Source organism: Platalea leucorodia (assembly GCF_965183815.1).
Source record: "Platalea leucorodia genome assembly, chromosome: 20".
NCBI lineage: Eukaryota > Metazoa > Chordata > Aves > Pelecaniformes > Threskiornithidae > Platalea > Platalea leucorodia.
In genome coordinates, this window is record NC_138842.1 from 1390356 (window position 1) to 1410518 (window position 20163).

The 20163-nt window shown below is 50.9% G+C and overlaps 1 protein-coding gene across 1 annotated transcript in view; it reads right to left on the reverse strand.

Moving 5' to 3' along the window:
- KIRREL3 (kirre like nephrin family adhesion molecule 3) overlaps positions 1 to 20163 on the reverse strand; it is a gene marked incomplete at both ends in the record, with an annotated part of 334100 nt that overhangs the window by 103657 nt on the left and 210280 nt on the right. Inside the window, one exon of the mRNA XM_082330666.1 lies at positions 15828 to 15905. Within this exon, the coding sequence (XP_082186792.1) occupies positions 15828 to 15905 (78 nt within the window). The remainder of the gene's footprint in view (positions 1 to 15827; positions 15906 to 20163) is intronic.

Here is a 20163-nt window from a genome sequence, read left to right on the forward strand (position 1 = left end):
GGAAAACGAGAAGGATGAATAATCCATTTCACAAACGATTTGGAGATTTCAAAGTCTGGCTCTGCTCCCAGGAAGAGTAGCAACTGGAAGTTGTGCAGTCTACAGTGTGGAAAATTAGACCAAGGAGCGCGCCCTGGGTTGCGCCGTGTTTCACTTCCATCCGCGTTTCTCAAAATCTGTTATCGCACGCTTTGAGTCACAGAGAGAAATCAAAATAAAGATTCATTTCAGAACAGCAAATGCGGATATTTAACACCAAAACTACTGAAAAATCCTGCTTCTGTCTTCCACCTTCCAGCCAAACTCCCAGTGAAAACCCCATTGCACAACAAGCTTTTATTCTGTCCCCTTTATCTTCCGCTGCTTTAAACACGGCTCTGCCAAAGCTTACCAGAAAAGAACCCAAACTTCAATCTATACATATACACCCGCATCCTTCTCAAAAGAAATTTGAGCGTAAGCTCGCTCACCGCAGGCTGGAGAGACACCGTGCTCACCGTACAGATTTGGGAATTCACGCAAAGAGCACTCAGCCAAGTCTACGGGACTTCGTTTCCATCTTTGCAGGTGCTCGAATTGCTACCGCGCAAGACGCCCTCCAGCAGCCACCTCCCCCGAATCAGCAACGCCTGGGCGGGGTACCAAACCGCAGGGATGGAGGCAGAAAGACGCGAGAACAAGTCTTACTATCGCCCTGAAACGCTGCTGTCTGCACCAAACATCGCCCGGGCAGCTTCTGGGGGGGCTCCCGGCCAGCTTCGCTATGGGGTATTACAGATGCACCAAGACCGCGCCGAGGCCTCGCTCCAGCTCCCTGCTGTTTAGCCCAGCCGAGAAGCGGGGCGAGATTGCTTTAGGTTATGTTGTGTGAATTATCAAGCCCGAAGATGAAGTGGAATGAGAATTAGCAGGTTTCTGCTGTAATTATTGTTTGTTTGGATTTTTCCAAGCAGAAATGACTGTAAATACGTGCACTTTTTTTTTCCATGTAAGATTCATATTTAGAGTTAGAACAAATTATTCTGAAGAACAGCCTGAAGTTAAGTATATGCAATCCACAAAAAAAAAAAAAAGACAGGAGGAGGTGAGAGATGCAAAGATGAACAGACAGGGAGCAGATCATTGCTGGAGCAGCAAACATTTCATGCGTGTGCCCATCCTTGTTACCTGAGGAAGGCACTTAAAAACTCATGTACTCTTCCATCCGTACATAAAGACTTAATAAAAGCTCTCCCCCCTCGAAAGCCACTGCTGCTACAGCATCCCCAGACCCAGGGAAATGCCTAGAAAGCGCAGTTTTCCATCGCTCCATCACGGAGGAGGCCAGCGACCCGCACCGATGCCTACAACAACCGGGTCCTGCTTTTTCACTGGGGTTTAACCAAATAAAACCATGCAAAACAAGAGGAAATGTGAATTCAGTCAGTATTTAGAGCCCTGCACCTGCCTTATCAGCCCAGGTGCACCCCTGGGAGAAGCCACGGGGAAGCGGCCGTGCCCGACCGACGCTAACAGACCCAGCGGCTTCTCTGCTTTATTGCTGGAGGAGAAGGGACCGCGCCAGAAGGGGACTCAAATGTATTTAAACACAAGACTCTGCTGTTTGTTTTGTTACTAGCTCCTTCTCAATGGTCCCCACTGCAGAGTCAATGGCTTGCTTGTGCAAAACCCCAGTCCGAGAGGAGATTAGCACATTGCAGCCTGCTGAGTTAATTAGCAGGTAATGAGAGATGCTCATCAATAAACCCAGCTGTTTCTGAACCCCCTCCTGGGTCGAGCCTCCATGCCTGCAGGACAGAGGAAGCTTTCCATCCCGTGACAAGATGATGTGCCAGCCCGGAGCAGGGAGGCGAAGCCTCCTGAGAGTTCACACAACCAGCACAGCAACAAAACCCCTTTGCATGCAGGGTTTTTTTGGGGGAGGGAAGCTGGGGAAATGCTTTTCCATCTGCTTTGCTTGTAGAGGATTCCTTCCCCAGGATTAAGAGCAGGTAGCGTAAAGCTAGGAGTCAAAATAAAAGGAACTTAATTATGATAATATTACACCCTCTTACAGTGGAAATCTCTCTCCAAGCAATCCCCCCTCTAGAAACCTTTCAGCTGGGGATAGAAGCCACTTTTACAGTTTCAACCACAGCAAACCTCAACTGCAGGTCCCCTTCCAGGCTAAAATCCTGTGGAATGGGGATAGAAGTCGTCCCCAAACTAGCACCGACCGCACGTTTAGCCAGTACCACCGCTGTTTCTGACTTGAGGAAAGGCTTCCCGCCTTCAGCGAGGCAGGAACGAGACGAGTTTAAGGCTTCAGAGAGAGACACATAACCATCATCATAATTTTTAAGAAGCAATGTGCAACACAGCGCCTTACGGACTCCTATAAATTACTCGGCACCCGGCTGCCAGCTCAGCCTAAGCTCGATATTGCCTGCAGTAATTATTTGGATCAAATGCAGTTTATCTGCTTCATATTTGTGTTTCTGTGCTCTCTGGTAACTTATAAATGTCATTGCAGTGTTTATTTGTTATAATGAAACTTAATGACGTTTGAAACCAATGGCTGTGGTTGCAGGCTGCAGGTTTGAAGTAATCTCTTCATCTCAGGAGCAGGAGGCCCAAAGATAACATTAAATTACCCTATAGGAAAGGAAGATGTATGCAGACAGATATTCAGGCCTGTGTATTATTCATTGGAGAGATGACTAGCAATGAGCCACAGTGCCTAAGGCGACGGGCTCAAAGCATTGTCACCCAGCGAAGGCAAATGTTCCCGTCCAAGGGGAACTAGTTGTCAAGCCATGAGCCCAAATGCATCTCAATCTGTTTTATTAAACCTTCGAAGGCATGCTGGGGCGGCGCGGTGCAAGATGCCAGTGTGAAACGGCTGGCAGGGAAGAAACGAGCTGGAGCTGCTGTAAAATGAAGCAGAGCTGGGTAGGAGAGAGAGAAACCGGCTTTGGGAGGCTTCCAGAGGGGATGGGGAGCACAGAGCGGCAGCGGGGTGGCTCGGCAGCGGCGGTGCCCAGCTCGGCCAGGCGCCCGATGCCGAAGGCTGTTCTCCTTCCGTGCAAGGCCCAGCATAAACTTTTCTTGCCTTTGCTTCAGGCACTGCTCCTTGTCCTCCCTTCTTCTGAATAATTTCCTCCCTTGGTTTCTGTTGCTGCGTGTATTTATAGACTCTGGTCGTGTCTCCCCTTGAGCCTCCTCCAGACTATATAAATTTACCTCCTCCTCTCTCCTCTTACAACCTGCTCTCTAATCCCTGGGCCATTCCTGCCACCGCAGTCAGTATCCTCCCCGGCTTTCTTCCACGTTCCCCGGGCTGCGGGGACCGGCGCCACACACAACGCTCCGGTGCCAGTCACACCACAGCCCGCGTGGAGCTATGCAATTACTGATGCCTTATTACCTCGGGATCCGCTGAAGCAAAATGCCCATGGCAACAGCCAGGAACATCTTTCCCTAAGCTCCCTCCTCGCTGTCAGGAGCGGTACCCAGGACAGCCAGCACCAGCACAATCCGGCTTCTGGTTTTTGAGCTGCTTCCCTTAACGTGGGCACTTGTAGGGCCGGGCTGATGCTTCCACGCCTCCTGGCTGTCAAAGGCTCTGTTAGCACTGCTGAATTTCTCAGGAGTAAAGAAACAGCATCGCTAGCGCCTTCCCCACGAGGGCAGCGAGACTTTAAGGTCTCCTTAACCGGAGCCCGGCTGTCAGTTTGGTGAAGTTTGGCTTTTTGTCTTCACCTGCTTCTCCTGCGCAAGGTCAGACAGGTCTGGAAACACCCCGTGCTGCTGCCATCCGTCCTCAGCAACACAGCTTCTTCCTTTTGCTCTGAGCCTAAGCAAAGCAGAGATATTTCTGTGTTGCCACGAACCTCTCTGCCTCCCAAGGCTGTTGTACCAACCCACTCCAAATCCCTCAACAACCCTGGGAATGCCAATGTCTAGAGCTTCAGTCGTTGCACACGACTTTAGGAAAAGATTGTTTCCACCAAAATCCTCCGCGGAACAGCAGATGGAACGCATCTGTCACGACCACCAGCTACGGTCCCAGCCCTGCCACTACAAGCTCTCCAGGACAGTCGCCCTGGGGACTCAAACGCTACAGGCAAACGCCTGTCAATGCATTATTCACCGACCAACAGGAAAGGAAAAAAAGCCTGGGTAACTTATTTGATTAACCTCATCTGACCATCTGGATTAAAACTGGAAGCTATTATTGGCAGATGTGTTACCTGATGACAACTGACAAGAGAAATTCATCTTCATTACTTGCCATCCTTATGCAGCCAGCCCCAGAGAACCTCCTGCAAGGATCTCACCACGAGAGCTCGTCCGAGTGCCCATCACCGAGCTCCCTCCGAGCAGACGGGACCTCTGTGCGACAGCCTGCGTTTCCAGCTGGGAGCACTGCGGATTAATGCACCTCCACGCCGCTTCTCGCAGCACCCAGAGCCTCGGCAGAAGTCTCCCGTCCACAAACTGACTGGATCTAACCTTGCTTAAAACCCCCGTGACATGGATTAATGAGAAGGAGAGGACCGTGCAGGGCCACCTGCAACGACCTTGCCTGCAAACCCTTGAAAAGGGAGTTAATTCTGGAATAATGCCGCGGCTCGGCGAGGAGGGGTTGCGGGCCCTGCCATCTCCCAAGCAGCTATCGAAACAAACAAGTTGACAAATGAGGCTGCCTCTTAATGAAGCTGAAGCCAAAGTCAATACCGGGCCCTTCTATCAGGGCACAGATCAAAGATGGTCTCAAGGGCAAACGACCTTGGCGGGGGTGGGACAGCTGTCACTCGGCGGAGGGAAGGGATGGCACGAAAATGAAAAGGAGCAGCCTTGGAAGCAGAGGGAGACAAGGGCAACTTGCAGAAGAGGAAAGGAAAACAGATTTAAAAGAGGAGAAATGCAGAAGGCTGGGAGGAAACCTTTCTTCCAGGCCTGACGTGCTCTTTCAGCAATTAAATCTGGTTACCAAGATCCTGGTGATCTTTCCGTCCTCTGCTGCACGTCTAGAGCAACGTCCTTCTGACAAAACCGTAGTTCAGGTATTTTCTCTGCAGAGGCTTTCCTCCTCCTCCCCACCCCAGCTAACAAAAGACTGAAATGGGGAAGGATCAAGGGTCCCCCACCTATTTTCAAGTACTTGGGGGGGCTTTAAATTTCACCTTCAAGTTAGGCACGCTTGGGGTGATTTTCTGCTGCAGCAAAGACGGGGCAGGGAGGAAGGGAGAGAAAGGAGGAAAACACTCAGGTAGGAACAGCACAATGGATAGAGAGATATTTTCCGTTAAAAAAGAAATCAGCTCCCCAGCTATCAATAGACATTTGCAGACAGAGCCATTCATTCGTGCAAGGGCCAGTTCTCACCAGACTGCTTAGTCCTACGGCACCCTTGCCTCCGTTCACGTCCACCGCAGCCCCTGAGCCACCGCTTTAGGACTGCCCCTTCCCAAAGAGGGCAGCCCTGCCGCAGGGACCGGAGCTCTTCCGAGGACACCGCGCACCAGGACTCGCCTGGGACAGCCCAAGCCTGAGCCCAGCCTCGCCGCTGGGACAGCCCCCCTTGCTGCTACTCCGTACCCCTCCTTGAGTCGGCTTAGGATGCAGGTTCCTGGGGTAGGGACTGCTTCCCTCCCCGCTTGTACAGCGCCTAACGTGGACTTCACCCTCAGCTGAAGACTTCTGCTGCCCCACCAGCCACCACCCTTGTACCTCCCTGCCACGCCATCTGCAGAAACCTCCACCGGCAACTCAGCTCCCCCTGCTTCTCTTTGAAAACTTGATCGAATGCTGGTCTAAGCTGATGGCAACAAAGACCTGGCATACTTATCTCCAGGTCAACCTAAATATTTCATTTAGCTTCTAAAGAAGTCAATTCCTTTCTCTCTTTCTTCCTTCCTTTATTTTAAATCTCAAAATGCATACCGTCTCTCATGAATATTGATGAGGATCATTAGTCACTGAACATTTCACTTCCCTTCTCTTTCCCCCGTCTATATAAAACCTTCATCTTTGTTAAAGGGAAAAAAAAACCCATCTCAAGTTGTATCTCGGGATGTGTTTTAAGATTAGCCCCATTTATAGATGGAGTAAATACCTATGGGAGCAAACACTGGGCAGAAAAGGATATGTATATACGGGCCCCGAGATCGCTGCCGCACCGGAGGGAATCGCTAAGGTTTCTGGTTTAAGATCATTGCTTTGGGAAGGATCACAGCAGCAGCCCCGGGTACGAAATAACCCTCGTGCTGGCTGCCGGGCCAAGGGGAATTTCATGCTCCCCACCTATCCTTCAGGTTTTTGATCATGCCTGTTCCTTCTGTCTTCATCAACCTCAACCTGAAGGCTGCTAATGGACTTCAGTTTTCTTTAGTGAATACAGATGGCAGGGTTTGGCCAGATACAGCAAATAGCTTGGGAAGAAAAAGACCAGGACTTGCAGCATTCGACTGGATACTTTACAACAATATTTCACTATTTCCTTATGATAAGAATGGATTTTTAGAAGGCTATAAAAAAAAAAAAGGCAAAAGCCAGCCCAAACAAAGCAAGATACTTTGTTGGGTGTTTTGCAGTACCTTTCAGTCAAATCCAACAAAGTCCCACTTCGCTGAGAAATGGGAACAGGTTCATCGTGTTGCCCTGAAACACACAATTTCTTTCAATTTGTCATTAGAGCTGTGAAATACAGCTGTCTTGCACTGCTCCCTTAAGAAAGGAGCTTCATCTTACAGCTTGGGACTGCAGAGCAGAGATGACGTTATGTGACCTAAGACACAGGGAAACCAGCGGGGAACAGAGCTTCCGAACTGTTTATTTAAGCCTTTTCATAGCGTACCATAGCCACAGGCTTTGTAACACCAGGAGGGTTTCATCTTCACAACAATCTTACCCGGCCGTCCCCGCAGCCTGGCTTTAGCTGGAAGTACTCTAGCCACGGCAAGTTTCTGCTCACAATTGCACAGTAGATTTACTTCTGCTGGCTTGAGAGCCTTTTTAATGGCACGCCTGGCTGTTCACCAACACAGGTATGTCTCAGAGCAGGACTTCCAAGGCTGCAGTACTTTTAATTGATATTCTAAGCGACGGTAACTTGGTACTGCTTCATTGCTCCAGTCCGTGAAGCTCCAGCCCCGGCTATGCCTGCAGAAAGCGTGCACGTGTCTCTGCCTCCAGGAGAGGGAGATGAGAGATCTGGACCAGGCAGGAACGAGCCACGCGTCTCCTTGCAGCAGCGGGTAGGCCTGCAGCGCTTCATAGAAAGCGGCACTGCATTGCAGCGCCTGTGCCCCAGGAGGACTCCCAAAAAATGGCAGAAGAGACGCTCTTTCTCCAGCCTTGGGTAGGGATATACTGTCACCCCTCCTGCCCCCTTCCTGAATCAAACTCCGGATCCTTTTCTTGGAAGCAATGGCTTCCAGATACTTGGAGAAGCTGGAGGCTTCCACACAGCCGTGCTATCCTGTCCATGCCGGGAGAATTTACGGCATCATCAGAAGCAGACTTGATGGCACAGCCAGACCTGCATGTCCAGGTTCTCGTCTGGTGGACACCACGTCAACGGCATGACCTGTATTGCTGACGAAACCCTGCCCACCAGCAACCTCTCCGGGAGGGTCGCCGTGGGCGGAAAGCTAAATAACAGACCCCCGGGCTGCAGCAGCAGCTCTGCAGAGAGGAGAAAATATCAACAGAGACACATGCTCCAAGGTAGACTCTGAGGGTAGCCCGGAGGCAGCGCAGAGATGAGAAAGCCAGAGTCGCCGTCTTCAGAGAGAAGCCTTGCATCTCCCTTAATTCGTGCCCCCCCGCCTCCTGATAAACTTTAAAAATAAGCCACCGCGAGCCCAACAAAGGCAGCACCAGCCAGCCAGCGTAAGGCGAAGAACATAACCTATCTCTGCCCTTTTTCAGGTGCACGTTACAGGACAAGTTTTTCCCAACAGCTTGCTGTGTTCCTTAGGTGCACATCCCATTCCAAATGCCATTAAGGACCTAAAGGGGAACGGAATTCAAGTAGCCAGGATATTCTAAGTCCCCCCTAGATATTGATCCGTCCTTATTACCACCTAAGACTCCCCAAGTGACTTTAGCAGGCCCTCCAGCCCCTGCAAAGGGCCAGATTCCACGGGATGCCAGGTTTTCCCGTGCACACCTGCCGGCTGGACAGCGAGAGAAGCAGCTCCTGAATTATCTTACGCCGGTACTCCAGGAACAGGGAAGTATTGTATTCATTTATTTAAGACCACGCAGCAATAGCTTTCCACAGGGGACCGCTACTCAAATCAATAGATAAAATTATACCCTTAGACCATTAACTGCTGCAACAACACCGTTACCATAAAACTCGCAAGCTTTCTATCAGATTTATAACCAGCAGAGGTGCTCAGCTGCACTGCAACCGCGGTAGACAACCGGAGCATCACGGATGAAACTCCTCTCCTGCCTATCCTGCCTGAACCAAGCGGCGCGGAACACACGGGATCCTTCCCTCGGCAGCATCCCTGGAAACGTGCGCGATGGATTTCGCCAGCAAGGACTCGGCTCACGGCAGCGTACGCCTCTCCAGCGAGGTCCTGCGTTTCACCCCGATTTCCAGCTGACCCAACCCAGGCAAAGCCTCCCCTTGACACTCGACAAAGAGACAGCTTGTTTACCGGTTTTTCGTCAGGTTTTACTTACATCCCTGCCTTGTTTACCTAACAGACACACAAAGCATCACAGAAATATCAATGAGACCTCTGCTGATAACAATGCATCTTTAACAACTTCTCCGGAGCTTGCTCCATCCACTCATCTCTTCCTTCTCAAATGCCTCTGTCAGATAAAGAACAAAAGGCTCAATGCAGCTTGGAGGGGAGATGCCTTCCTTAATCAATTGCGATCGTGTCTTCACGGGGAGACACGAGTGACAACACCTGGGGTAAGGCGAGCTTCCCTGTCACAGAGCTGCCAAGCCCCGGAGGAGACAGCACCTTTATTGGCGACGACGGCAGAGTTAGCAATGCAAAGTTCCCACCGCATCCCGTGGGGAGCTTTGGGCATCAGCTAATAACGGACCCACCGCCACAGTGGATCCCAGTAGCTTTTTGTGCCAGGGATCCTGTAGCTTTCAGCAAAGCTTTGCAGGGAATCCCGGTCCCAGGCCGCAGACTGGTGCCAGTGGGTCCTGCCGGTCGCCCAGGCCTCAGAGGACAAAGCGTAAGAAGATGCTGGGATGCTCAAGAAGATGCTCAAGCTGTTCAGGGGCTGTTAAAGCAGGCTGAGCAGAGCCAGAGCTGCTTGAGCTAAAGCAAGTGACACGTTATAGGTCTGGTCCCAAAGGACAGACCCTTTCCACCGTCAGGGCAGAGAACTGGGTGAAGTTTGAGCTTCTCCAGCAGCGCAGGCTGCCCCCAGCAGCACAGAGGCACTGGGCGTCTGGTAGAGGAGAAAGGTCACTTTTTACAGGGGTAAGAAGTGCTGACTCCGATTTATCCTTGAGACTGAGGAAGATTCAGGCTCAGCCTGTGCTGCTACAGATGTAAGAGTCACTTGCAAGACCCAGATTAACTGTCCCCATAAATCCAAGCAATTCTGAGGCAGCAACTGCCTTGCTGGGCTGCTAATGGGTGGCACGAATACGTCACTGCGTCTCGGCGCCACGCTCTAATAGGACATTTTCCTGGCTTTGAACTACGGCAGGCAGCAGAAGGGGCGTTCAAGCAGAGAGGCATTTGGAGCAGAGGCACAGCCAGCTTCTGTGAACAAGCCATTTTTTCCCCAAAACAGCAGGGACTCCATCCCAGAGTCCCAGCTGGTTTCTCTCCAGGCAGTAAGACGGGGCCTGACAGAGAGAGGAGCCTTGAATCAGACCGCTGTAGAAAGGATGCTCAGCCTTCGGGAGGGAAAGGCACCGCGTCCCTCCGTTCTCCGCTGAAGAAGGGGGAGGGCACGGTGGGATGGCTGGAGCCAGCTGAACTGGGCACAGATCTGCCTACAGCCCAAACAAGAGCGATGCCTCCGTGCCTCCCAGGATATCCAGGGCTTCAATATTTAGGACATGTTTTAAAGCCTAAACCCAGTTTGGGGTTTAAATCCCTCTCCTTTCCTCCTCTGCTCTCCGTCCTTCTTGGTATCGGATTTTACCCGTCTCGGCATTGCTGCCGCAGCACCCGGCACCCTGCTAACCCAAACGCTCCCTCCCGCAGCAGAGCGCTGCTGCAAGAGTACCCACAGCCTTCGTTTTTGCAAGAGCTGCAGATTCCCTTTGAGAAGCTATTAAGAAGCAGTCGAATAGAGCAACCTTTCATTGACAAGTCACTCGGCCCTTTAAACGATCTCCAAATAGTGTTTTCTTTTTATTGCTTTCTGCAGTTTAACAGCCTTGATTTCAAGTTACTTTGGCTTATGATAAACTCCAGATCTATAACGCTTCTATTCTCTCCCTCTTTGGTCTCTCTCACCCACCACTTCTTTATGTTTTTATTAAAAAAAGATCCGGGAAAACAGATAGCAGATTAAAAGGGAAACAAATTGAAATGGGTCAAATGTATCTTGCTTAGATGACAGCCACCCCATTAGATACTTTTAAACAGGACAAATAATCTGTTCAGAAGCACAAGTGGGCTTTTACATTTATTCTAAATTACAAACCAAATGATTGCAGCCTCAAATGGAAGCACTGGCTAATTGCACTAATATCTCACTAATTCCAGCACCAAGGAATGGGGGAAAAAACTAACGATTTTCACCATTTTACCAATTATTCAATTTAGACCAAGGTACATTATGCAAACCCTGGGTTGAGCGTCCTCTCCATTTTGTGATCTATGACAAGGACTGGAATTCCAATTATTAATAACGGAGGAGCTATAATTATTCTAAGGATGGGTACGAGATAATTATAAGCCATAAAAACAGCTTTCATATGCATACACAATCCTCTCCCCATGTCTCAGAACCGAAACCTGTCTTCAGACTAGAGATAGGCTGAAGTTGAAGACAAAAAAAAACCCCAGCCAGAGTTACGCCGCTCGCGGTTCACAAGCACAAAGCCGCAGCTGATAACGCAAGCCAGAAACAGGCAGCTGCCCGGTGCTGCCGGGCAGGCAGGGGCTGATCCGAATCATCCCGAGTCGGATGCATGAGCCATCAGGAGGAGAGGAGGCTGGTGGCTCTCCTTCAGCTCAGGCCACCCTCGTCACTGGCCCTCTGGGCCGACCCCAACCCGCGTTTGAGGTACACGGATGAATCGTCCGCGTTTGAGGGACGTGGATGGTCCCCTGTTGGGACCTCCATCTTCCCCCAACAGGAGACATCACAGCTTTGCATTAGTCCCAGCGCCTTTAAATAAGACTCCAAACCTTCCGAACAAAAGAGTCAAGGTGCGATTCGCAGCTCAGACCGCAAAACTTTTCATTTCTCACCATCTATACCCCCAAACCTCAAGGTTTGCCTTACGCTGACCAAGAGCCCCACAACAGCCACGTGGCCTTTAGAGAAAAATCTGCTGCCGTGGACTCGGACAGCCCTTACCTGAGCGGATTTCTACAGTCGATACCCAGCAAATACGATTTGCTAAGCAACACCCTCTCCCAATTAAACACAGAGCGGCACTCGTTGCTACGCAGAGCTGCAGCTCTGCAGTAATGGCTGCTGGTATCGCAGTGCTTTGTGTAGTGAATGGAGACACCTTGAATGCACAAAACTACAGAGACCGGGTTCTGCTTCCAGCCACGATGCAAACGGAGGGTGGCTGCTGCCAGAGATAACGCCGGCCCAAGCCCCTCTCCTGGCACACCAGTCAGCATTGGCATCTATGGGGGCCGATACCGAGGAGGCTGCCTGCAGATTAAGGTACGGGTTTTAGCCTCGTGCCTGTCCCTAGCCGATGGCGTGGATGCGAGCAAAGCAGAAAGCAGGGCTATAAACCCAGCAGGGAAGCTGAAGTTTGTCCTTCCTTGAGCACAGATCATTAACCATTAGCTGGTCCAGGAGGAGGATGCTGCACCGAGTCCTTCTTCTGTCCCTTTTCCCAGCCACGCCTGCTTTCACCACCCAACCTTGGACACTGGACAAAGCCCGCCCTTCCCCTCCACACAGCGACAACACTGAGTGCTGGGTCCATCCCGCGGAGATGCCACCTGCCCGCTGCGTGCGAGGACACGAGAGCCAGCCAAGCGCCTGGAAAAGGAGGCGAGAGGCGGGAAGGGAGCTGCCCTGCGTGCGGGGAGAAGGTTGTCGGCACCTTCCAGCAGCCGACGGCTGGCGGGAACAGGTGGTGAAGGAGAAGGCTGACACCTCTCAGCGCTTAATCGCTCCCGTTAGTAGCTTTATGAATGGCAGCCAAAAAGTGCCATAATTGCTGCAGTGACGCTTGCTAATGACTCGAGTTAGATCTGGCAAGAAGTCAAAGGCAGGAGAGAGGAAGAAAAATAGCAGGAGCAGGATCGACAGCTGAATATCTGCCCGTGACTGCCGCAGAGGAGAGCGGGGCAAGCCCAACTTGGGACCCGCAGTTACGGACGGGCAGGGATCAAGCACGATAGGTGAGCAGGGAGAGGTTTTACAGCACACCCCTTGGGAAGGGAAGAGAACTGAATGTGAAGGGAAGAGGGAATAGAAAAAAACAAGTCCCAATTCTCAGGTTAGTTCGAGATCCTTGTTCTTGGGCGACTAAGGTGACTCACCTCATAGATACCACCTTTCTGCTCCAAAATCACTTTGAGCCAGGGCAGCACAAGCCCCGGGGAAAGCAGGGCAACTCAGCTCACCGCCAGCCTCAGCATCGCCTCCGTTGCACGGCACGTGCCTTGGGACATCCAGTCCGCAAGCCGCGGCCCCCGCCGAACCGCCGCCGTGGCCAGGGGAGAGCTGTTCCTGACGAGGAACCCAGCCCCTCGTGAGCAAACAGCACGCTCCTCCTGATTATGTATCTGTTTCTGAATGTTAACAAACAGTCGGCAGCATCTGATTGAGTGGGTTATTAGCGGAATGAAGACAGATGGTGGAGGATTAACTCTAAAGCGTCTTTATTGCAAGGCCGTCATTACAGACAGCTCTACCTCTCTCTCCCTCTGTCTACAACTGTCACCAGCTTAATTTCACCCTACAACTCACAGCCGCACACCAAACAGCGATCCCAGCACGCAGGCGAGGCAATCGTCAATCACTGCAAAGGGATAAGGATACAGCAGCCACGCTGGAGCGGCGCCTTCCCACCCCCCAGCCCATACGCACCCCCAAATCGCGCCCAAATCCAGCACCTTCCCTGGCGTGGGCTTCACAGCGGCCATAAAACAAGAGGCAATCGCACCCGATGCGGCACAGCAACGCCAGCTGAGGGGACGGCACCCAAAATTTTTCTGCCTTGCACGTCACCGGTGGTGCCGGCAGCAGCCCAGGCTGCTCTGTCGCCTTACAGCTGGGAGAGACACCAACACCTCATCCAGACCTGTTTTTTCACCGCGCAGGTTGACATAAGGCACTGATACGCGTTGACTAACAGAGGCAAGCTCTCGGACACTTATTTTGGCTTCTTGCCCTGGAGGACAGCTCAGCCAGAAGAGCTCACATCTGCAATCAATTGTGTTAATGGACACCCATCACTTGCCAGCTGGTAAACAAACAACATAATGCTACCAAAGGCCCTCGCTGGGCATGGCCACAGAGCATCTGTAAGCCACAACGTTTATTTTACCCTGCTGGGAGAGGTTGCCACGCTGGTCTGCAAGTGCCCAGCCTGGATCTTCTCCATGGGGACAGCCAAGAGAAGCGCTTTCCCACCGACAAGCGATTCCTCCACGCTGACAAGGCCTCCGTCTAAGTCCTCTTGTGCTTCTCTACCTACGAGCGCATTCTGTAGATGTCTCCGTTACGTGACAGCAAGGTTCTAACGATCCCTGTAATTACCCATTTCCACTACGATGGGGACCCCACACCTCATAATTATCCGATTGCCCCACTGCCTACCTCTGCTTTCAGTTCCTTCCGCTACCCTGTAATTACGAATAGGGCTATTCATTAGCACCATCACGCAATAAAAAAGGAAAGCTCTCACTTGGCAAAAACATAAAAGGGAAGCTGTCTCTCTCCTTATCCCTGCAAGGTAACTGGCCCAAAGAGTCTGGCTCAGGTACTGTGGGAAGGAAATACCTTCGCTGTACCTCTGTAGATGACCAGACATCTGAGACCCCCCGCTTGGCTCACATCAGAGCTCAGCCCACACCGTACGGGGTGGATCTGCACTGAAATCCACCAAAAACCCAGGCGGTTTGAGGCCTGCAATCATCATCCTGAACCGTCTCTAGTGAAAACACGAGTCCTAGGCGGTCTTTGTAGCCATGGAAATCCCCCGACTTCAGTTTTTGGCAGATTGTACCTTTAAACGTAGTGGTCCTGGAGCCTGCGGGGGCCAGAAACTGGCTGGCTGCACAGCGCCAGGCAGGCACACTTTGTTCCCTTCCCCACACAAAGGCTTCACTTTTGGCCTTTCATGTTTCTTTGTTCTCTCCACACAAAGCCACGTAGGCGGACGCAGGCTTTGAATCCACCGGGAGGGACAGGAGCTTCTGCGAACGATCCCAAAGGATCGGCGGGATGCCCAGGTGGGCCCGCGGTCCTGCCGGCTCTCAGACACCCCGCGAGCATCCCCATCCCAGCGCAGCCGCAGGCAGCCTCTCCCAGAGGCTCGAGGGACAGGAACGTACGGAGAGAGAGAGATCGCACCTTCTCACAGCACTCGGACAAGACTCTGCCAGCCCTTCTCCCACGGGGCAGCCCCTTCCCGTTAAAACCGTACTCTAATCAATGTTTCAAAAGCACGCGGTAATTAACAAGCACGAGGTGAAGTCTTGTGAAGTACTTTCCCCACGTTATCAGCTCAGTATCAGGGCTCCTGGGAAACTGAAGGAACCTTTGATCTTCTAACTGGTATTTGAGCCATAAACGTGCCTCCACGAGACTTTTAGCCCCGAAAGTTAATGCACCTTTTACTCCCGTGAAGACGAAGATCCCTGCAAAACTAGGCGCTCCCGTGGCTAACTGCTGGCAGTACACCAGCCCACGCAAGCAAAGGGAAGCGCAGAGGGGCAAGCGATCACACCCTTTGCCCAAATAATTTCCAATCAGAGCCCTCAAAAAGGATTAAATCCACATTTGGATCAAGTTTGCGGTCCCACCCTGAAGACCCTTCCATCTTGCAGGGCTCTGGGACCTTTAATCCTTCTCTGCTCCAGCATTAGTCAGAGATGGTGCTGCACCAGGGTTTGCTCCAGAAAAAGCCAAGCAACGAAGCGACCAGAAGGGTGCCAATTCTTCCGAGCGTAAATAGTTTTTGTTTAGTTATTATGCTTCATAATTATTTATGATATTTCTATGGATTAATCAATGCTCATAAAGTACTTGGGGGATGCCTAGAATATAAATAGGGAAATTTTCATGAGATCTCTGCCAGAGTGCAGGGGTTTGACAAACAACGGAACGGCTCCTCTGAGGGGTGCAAAGGCACCGAAAACTGGTTCGCTGAAGGTGTCACGGTGAGGCACTACCACCCAACTAGAATTAAAAAGACTAGATGCGGCAATTGCTAGAAGAGCTTCCCATACAACAACTCCTTTCCATGGGAAAAAGACAGCGGATTTTGGATGGAACTAACAAGCTCTTCTCTCGCAGCTTCACGCAGGGGGCTTCCCACTAAGATGTTTCAGAGATGAAAGGGGAAGCGGGAGTTTCTCCTCGGTGTGAACAAGAACCTAGCGTGTTCCTAGCGGTAGCTCACCCACATCCCTTACAATGAGATTGCTAAAGAGGAAGGAAGAGTGGAAGGTGAGGGAAGTGCTCACCTTCAGTCATCCTGCGGTACTTCTCCTTGTACATGAACCCCAGTACTAGGCAGCATCCTCTTCCTGGGAGCCCCAGTTCTGCAAGAGAAGAGAGAGGGATGTTAGCAGACTAGGCTGGGGACAAGAGCAAGCACCAGGGGATGCTGCAGGGAGCCAATCCTGCTGGTTACACCGCTCAGGTTAAGCGCCAGCAAGGCAGGGACGTAACTGAGGTCTTCGGTCAGCCTCACAGCTGGGCTTTGCTGGGGGTCCCAAACCAACTGCTGCTGCGCTGCTCCACTTAGCCCCGCGTGTCTAGAGACCGGAGGGTCACCGTCCCCTCCCTTGCCCATTTCTTAAGCGCTCCTCTACACTAAGCAGAGGCAACGAGCTGCATCTTCCTCCACATCAGCACGTCGCAACAAGATGGACTCTTTAAGCCCTTTCTCCCTTAGCGGGCAGCAAAGTAAAATGGGAAATGGCCCTCAGAAGGGAAAAAAGCCTGGCTTGAGGCATCTTGCTCTTCAGAAGCAAGCAAGCGACCCTACAAGCAGCAGAGTGCCAGAGTCTGAGGAGGCACGTGCCTTTGATGCCTTGGTTTCTTAATGGGGTTTTCTGACTATCGGTAACAGAGAGAGATCTGAACACGGGTTTTTCCAGAAGTAGGCTGCGTGCTCTCCCCGCGCGCATCTCGGAGCGGCAAAAAGCTCTAGTTCTTCAAACAAATTCTCCTGTGTCACAGTGGGGAAAATTAAGGTACCGTGTCCCCGATGCTGCCTGCTTGCGGACCTGCGGAGCTCCTCGGGGGCTTCTGTGCTCTACAGAGCCCTGCTCATCAAAGCCCCTTTGATGTTTACTTAATGTGGCCGTGGTCTCTTTAGAGCCCCCCTCTGCCGAGGAAGGAGCGCTCGGGATCGTCGCGAAGTTGCGCCGCACGCGAGCGGGGAAGGCAGCGAAGCAGGAGGGCTGAGAGCGCAGCGACAACTTCAGAGCAGAGCGAGCGCTGCCTGGCAGCCTTGGCTTTTAGGGCCACGATGCAAACTTGGGTTTGAATTGCAGATCTGCAGAATTGCGTCCAGAGGAAGAGGAAAGTTGCTCGCCGCAGCGTGATGTGCGGGGAAGACACCCAGATTTATCTGGGTATGTACCCAGATATACAGACAGCCCTCCCCAATGCTGCTAGCTGCCACGGCATCCCAGCAGAGGGGTCAGCATCCTCCTCTTGCGCACAGCATGAGGCAGAATTAGAGCCTAAACCCAGAAAAAAAAATAGACTTCTTTTGACCCCAGGCCACTCAGGGTACAAGCCAGACTAGTTAAAGCACTTTAACCTTAAACAGAGCTCCACCTTGCAAGAGGCTAAAGGACCTAAGGCTCCCATCAGGCAGGACAGCAGCATCTAACCAAAACAAATCCCACGTGTAATCCCACTGAAGTCGATGCTCAGCCAAAAGTAACTCTCTCAAGATGCTTAGAGTAAGCTGAAATTTAATTGCTCCCCTAAATCCACATTTCTACCTAAGGTAATGCCCCAGAAAGAAAGAGGCATCTCCAGAAAGTGACTCACTTCACCTACTCGGGATGACTTTGGGGGTGCTGGTAACTCTCGTCGGCCATGAAAGGTGGTGACTAACTCAGAGGTGTCTAAAGATCAGACAAATCAGGGCAGATGAATCAGCTACCCGCATCCTCAGCCGTTCCTTGAGTCGGAGCCCTAATTACCAGGAAGAGGCAAACAGCAACCATCTCCCATCGCGGACGCAAAGGTGGAAACCAGCCCTCTTGCTCCGCAGCATGGAGGCGACGTGATCTACCACGATCTGCACAAAGCACGCAACAACCGCAAACACACCAAGAAAGGCGTTGACTCGCGGGGCGTTAGATGCCTCCGTTAGTCCCGATTGCTGCTGGGGTCTGCCAGTTTTAGCTGAAGGACATTCGGCACAGGTTGCCCCTGCCCGATAGCTAGCATCGATAAGACGCTGCTGAACTTCCAGTGGGGTTTCCATGCAGGGTTGCACAACGCCCGTGAAAACAGACATCCCACGTGCACGTGGCCAGAAGGCCGTGAGCCTGCCGATAGTCTCTGGGGTCGTTTACACGGAGCCTGCGAAGCAGGCGAGAGGTGTTTTTACGTCTTTATTGATAGGAAAGCAAAACTGCATCGATTCCTATTGAGCCTTCAACAAGCACCAAGGTATCAAAGCATAATTAAAACAACACAATTAGATTAGCGGCACACAAGGCAGCGCAGCCCACAGTGGAGCTGAGCAAGCCAGCGTTCCTATCTTACTAATTCAGACGCGCATCGCCCATCCCGGCACACACGCCTGGGCCTGTTTGCGGATGCTGGCTGGGTTTCTCCTGGCCTCGCAGGCTTGGCACGACGGGAGCTGCCGTGCTCTCCGTGACCACAAACGCCATCGAGAGCATCCTTAGCCCAGGCAGCGATGGAGGCAGCGATAGCTGCAGCCTCCTTGGGAGAGGAATATCCCACCGCCCAGATGCCCAGCTCTCATCTTCCAGTCGCAGGGAGCGAAATGCTCCCAAGAACGAGGTCCCAGTCACGACTTAGCCCTTAGAGGAGGGATGGCTTGCCAGGGCTGAGCCATGTGGGCTGGATCCAGATGAAATCTGGGTTATTACCTGTCTGGAGCCTGGATCAGCACATACCGGTATGGGTGTCTATCCTCCATTTGCCTCCCTGAGGGGTGCTATAATTAATGCTTATAAACCACTTTGATATCCCATGATGAAAGGAGCTATACAAGAGCACTGCATTATAATAATTCATACCATAAATTTGTGAGAACATGCAAAAATCTTTATAGCTAAAGGCACCTCTAAATACTTGACAGTGCCTTTAAAAGGTAAAATACTTCAAGATGACACTGGCGCCTAAGGATGTCTCACCACTTCATGGCTTTTAGTGGCTACCTAAAGCTAAAATAGTTAAGCAGACACCCAGCATCTTAAATGTTTTGGCTTTAGGGGGGCTGCTGAGATACCGCTGAAACCAGAACACTTTAACCCATGCGTGTCCCCCACCCACAAAACAAACCCCATCCGTTTCCTTGCGATGGCAATTGATTTTTCCCAGCAGAGCAAAACTAGTTCCAGTTGAAGTTTATCATCCCAGGCGCTCTTAAGAAGTGTAAGCTTAAGTACCTTGTTTGGAAAACACATGGCAGGACCAGGTTTTTGACTCGCTCAAAAAGTACCTGCGTTAATTCACCTCAAACCTTGCAGAAGAACCACTCATCGGACAAAGCACGAGCAAGTTCAAACCACACGCTGCCAGCATTAGGGGCAGCCAGCGACGACAAAGCAAAAGCCAATTAAAAGAAACAAGAGTTCGGGGTCTTCTAGAAAGGGATCTTTATGCACAGACCGGGCAAGCTTGCTTTGGAAGAAAGATTTCTCTTCGCTGGCCCGAACTACAGAATCCTCCCACTTCTTCCTCATTTTTCCCATCGTTTGGGATTTCCTTACTCAATTTCAAGGCAATTCCTCCACCCACAACTCAGGGAGGGAACAAAGTTTCTGATCAACCGGTGCAGTAAAGGCTAAAGCTGTAAAGCAGTAATAAAGGTTTATTAACACAATCATATAATGTGTACTATTGTGTAGCTGTATTCCACCAGGAATGATAATAAATGTTTAATAGGCCAATAATACCTGTTTAATAATTTTTCAGCTCATCCTGTCTAATTGCAAGTTTATTAAAGAACGATAAACTTTATAATCATTGTAAAGGCATAATTGCAATTCCATTGCTTATTTAATATTGAGTTAATTATTTTACAACTAAGTTATATTTTCCCCTACATATTAAATATCAATTAGCTGTTTTAAACTATTGATTTGTACTTAATTAACTATGCTATTATATACCAATTAAGCTCTTATAAGAGAAGCAGAAACAGCTGGTCTCTTAGATTAAATTTTAAAAACTTTGTATTAACATAAATATCACGTTTCCATTTTCTCACTTTTTCCTCCTACAGAGATGGCAATTTGCTATCTGTAAATATTTTTCCAATCACATGTTATATGCATGAGCTTCGTTCTGAACTTTTGCTTTTCGGGATGGGGAACGGGCAACCTCCGTGACAAATATCCCGGCGTCAGCGACACCAGAACACGGCGATGGGGAAAGACAGAGGGTTGGAAAAGCCTCATCTCACCTGGGGACCTCAGAAGCAAAGACCTTGGCTGGGAGCTCTTGAAAGAGCATGGAAATCTCCAAGGAAAGAAGCTCAATAGCTTCCTCTCTAACTTGGCCAGCAAGGGCGACGTGAGAAGATCCTACATCACCAAATCCAAGAGTTTTGGATTGAAAACACTTTGGTTGAGA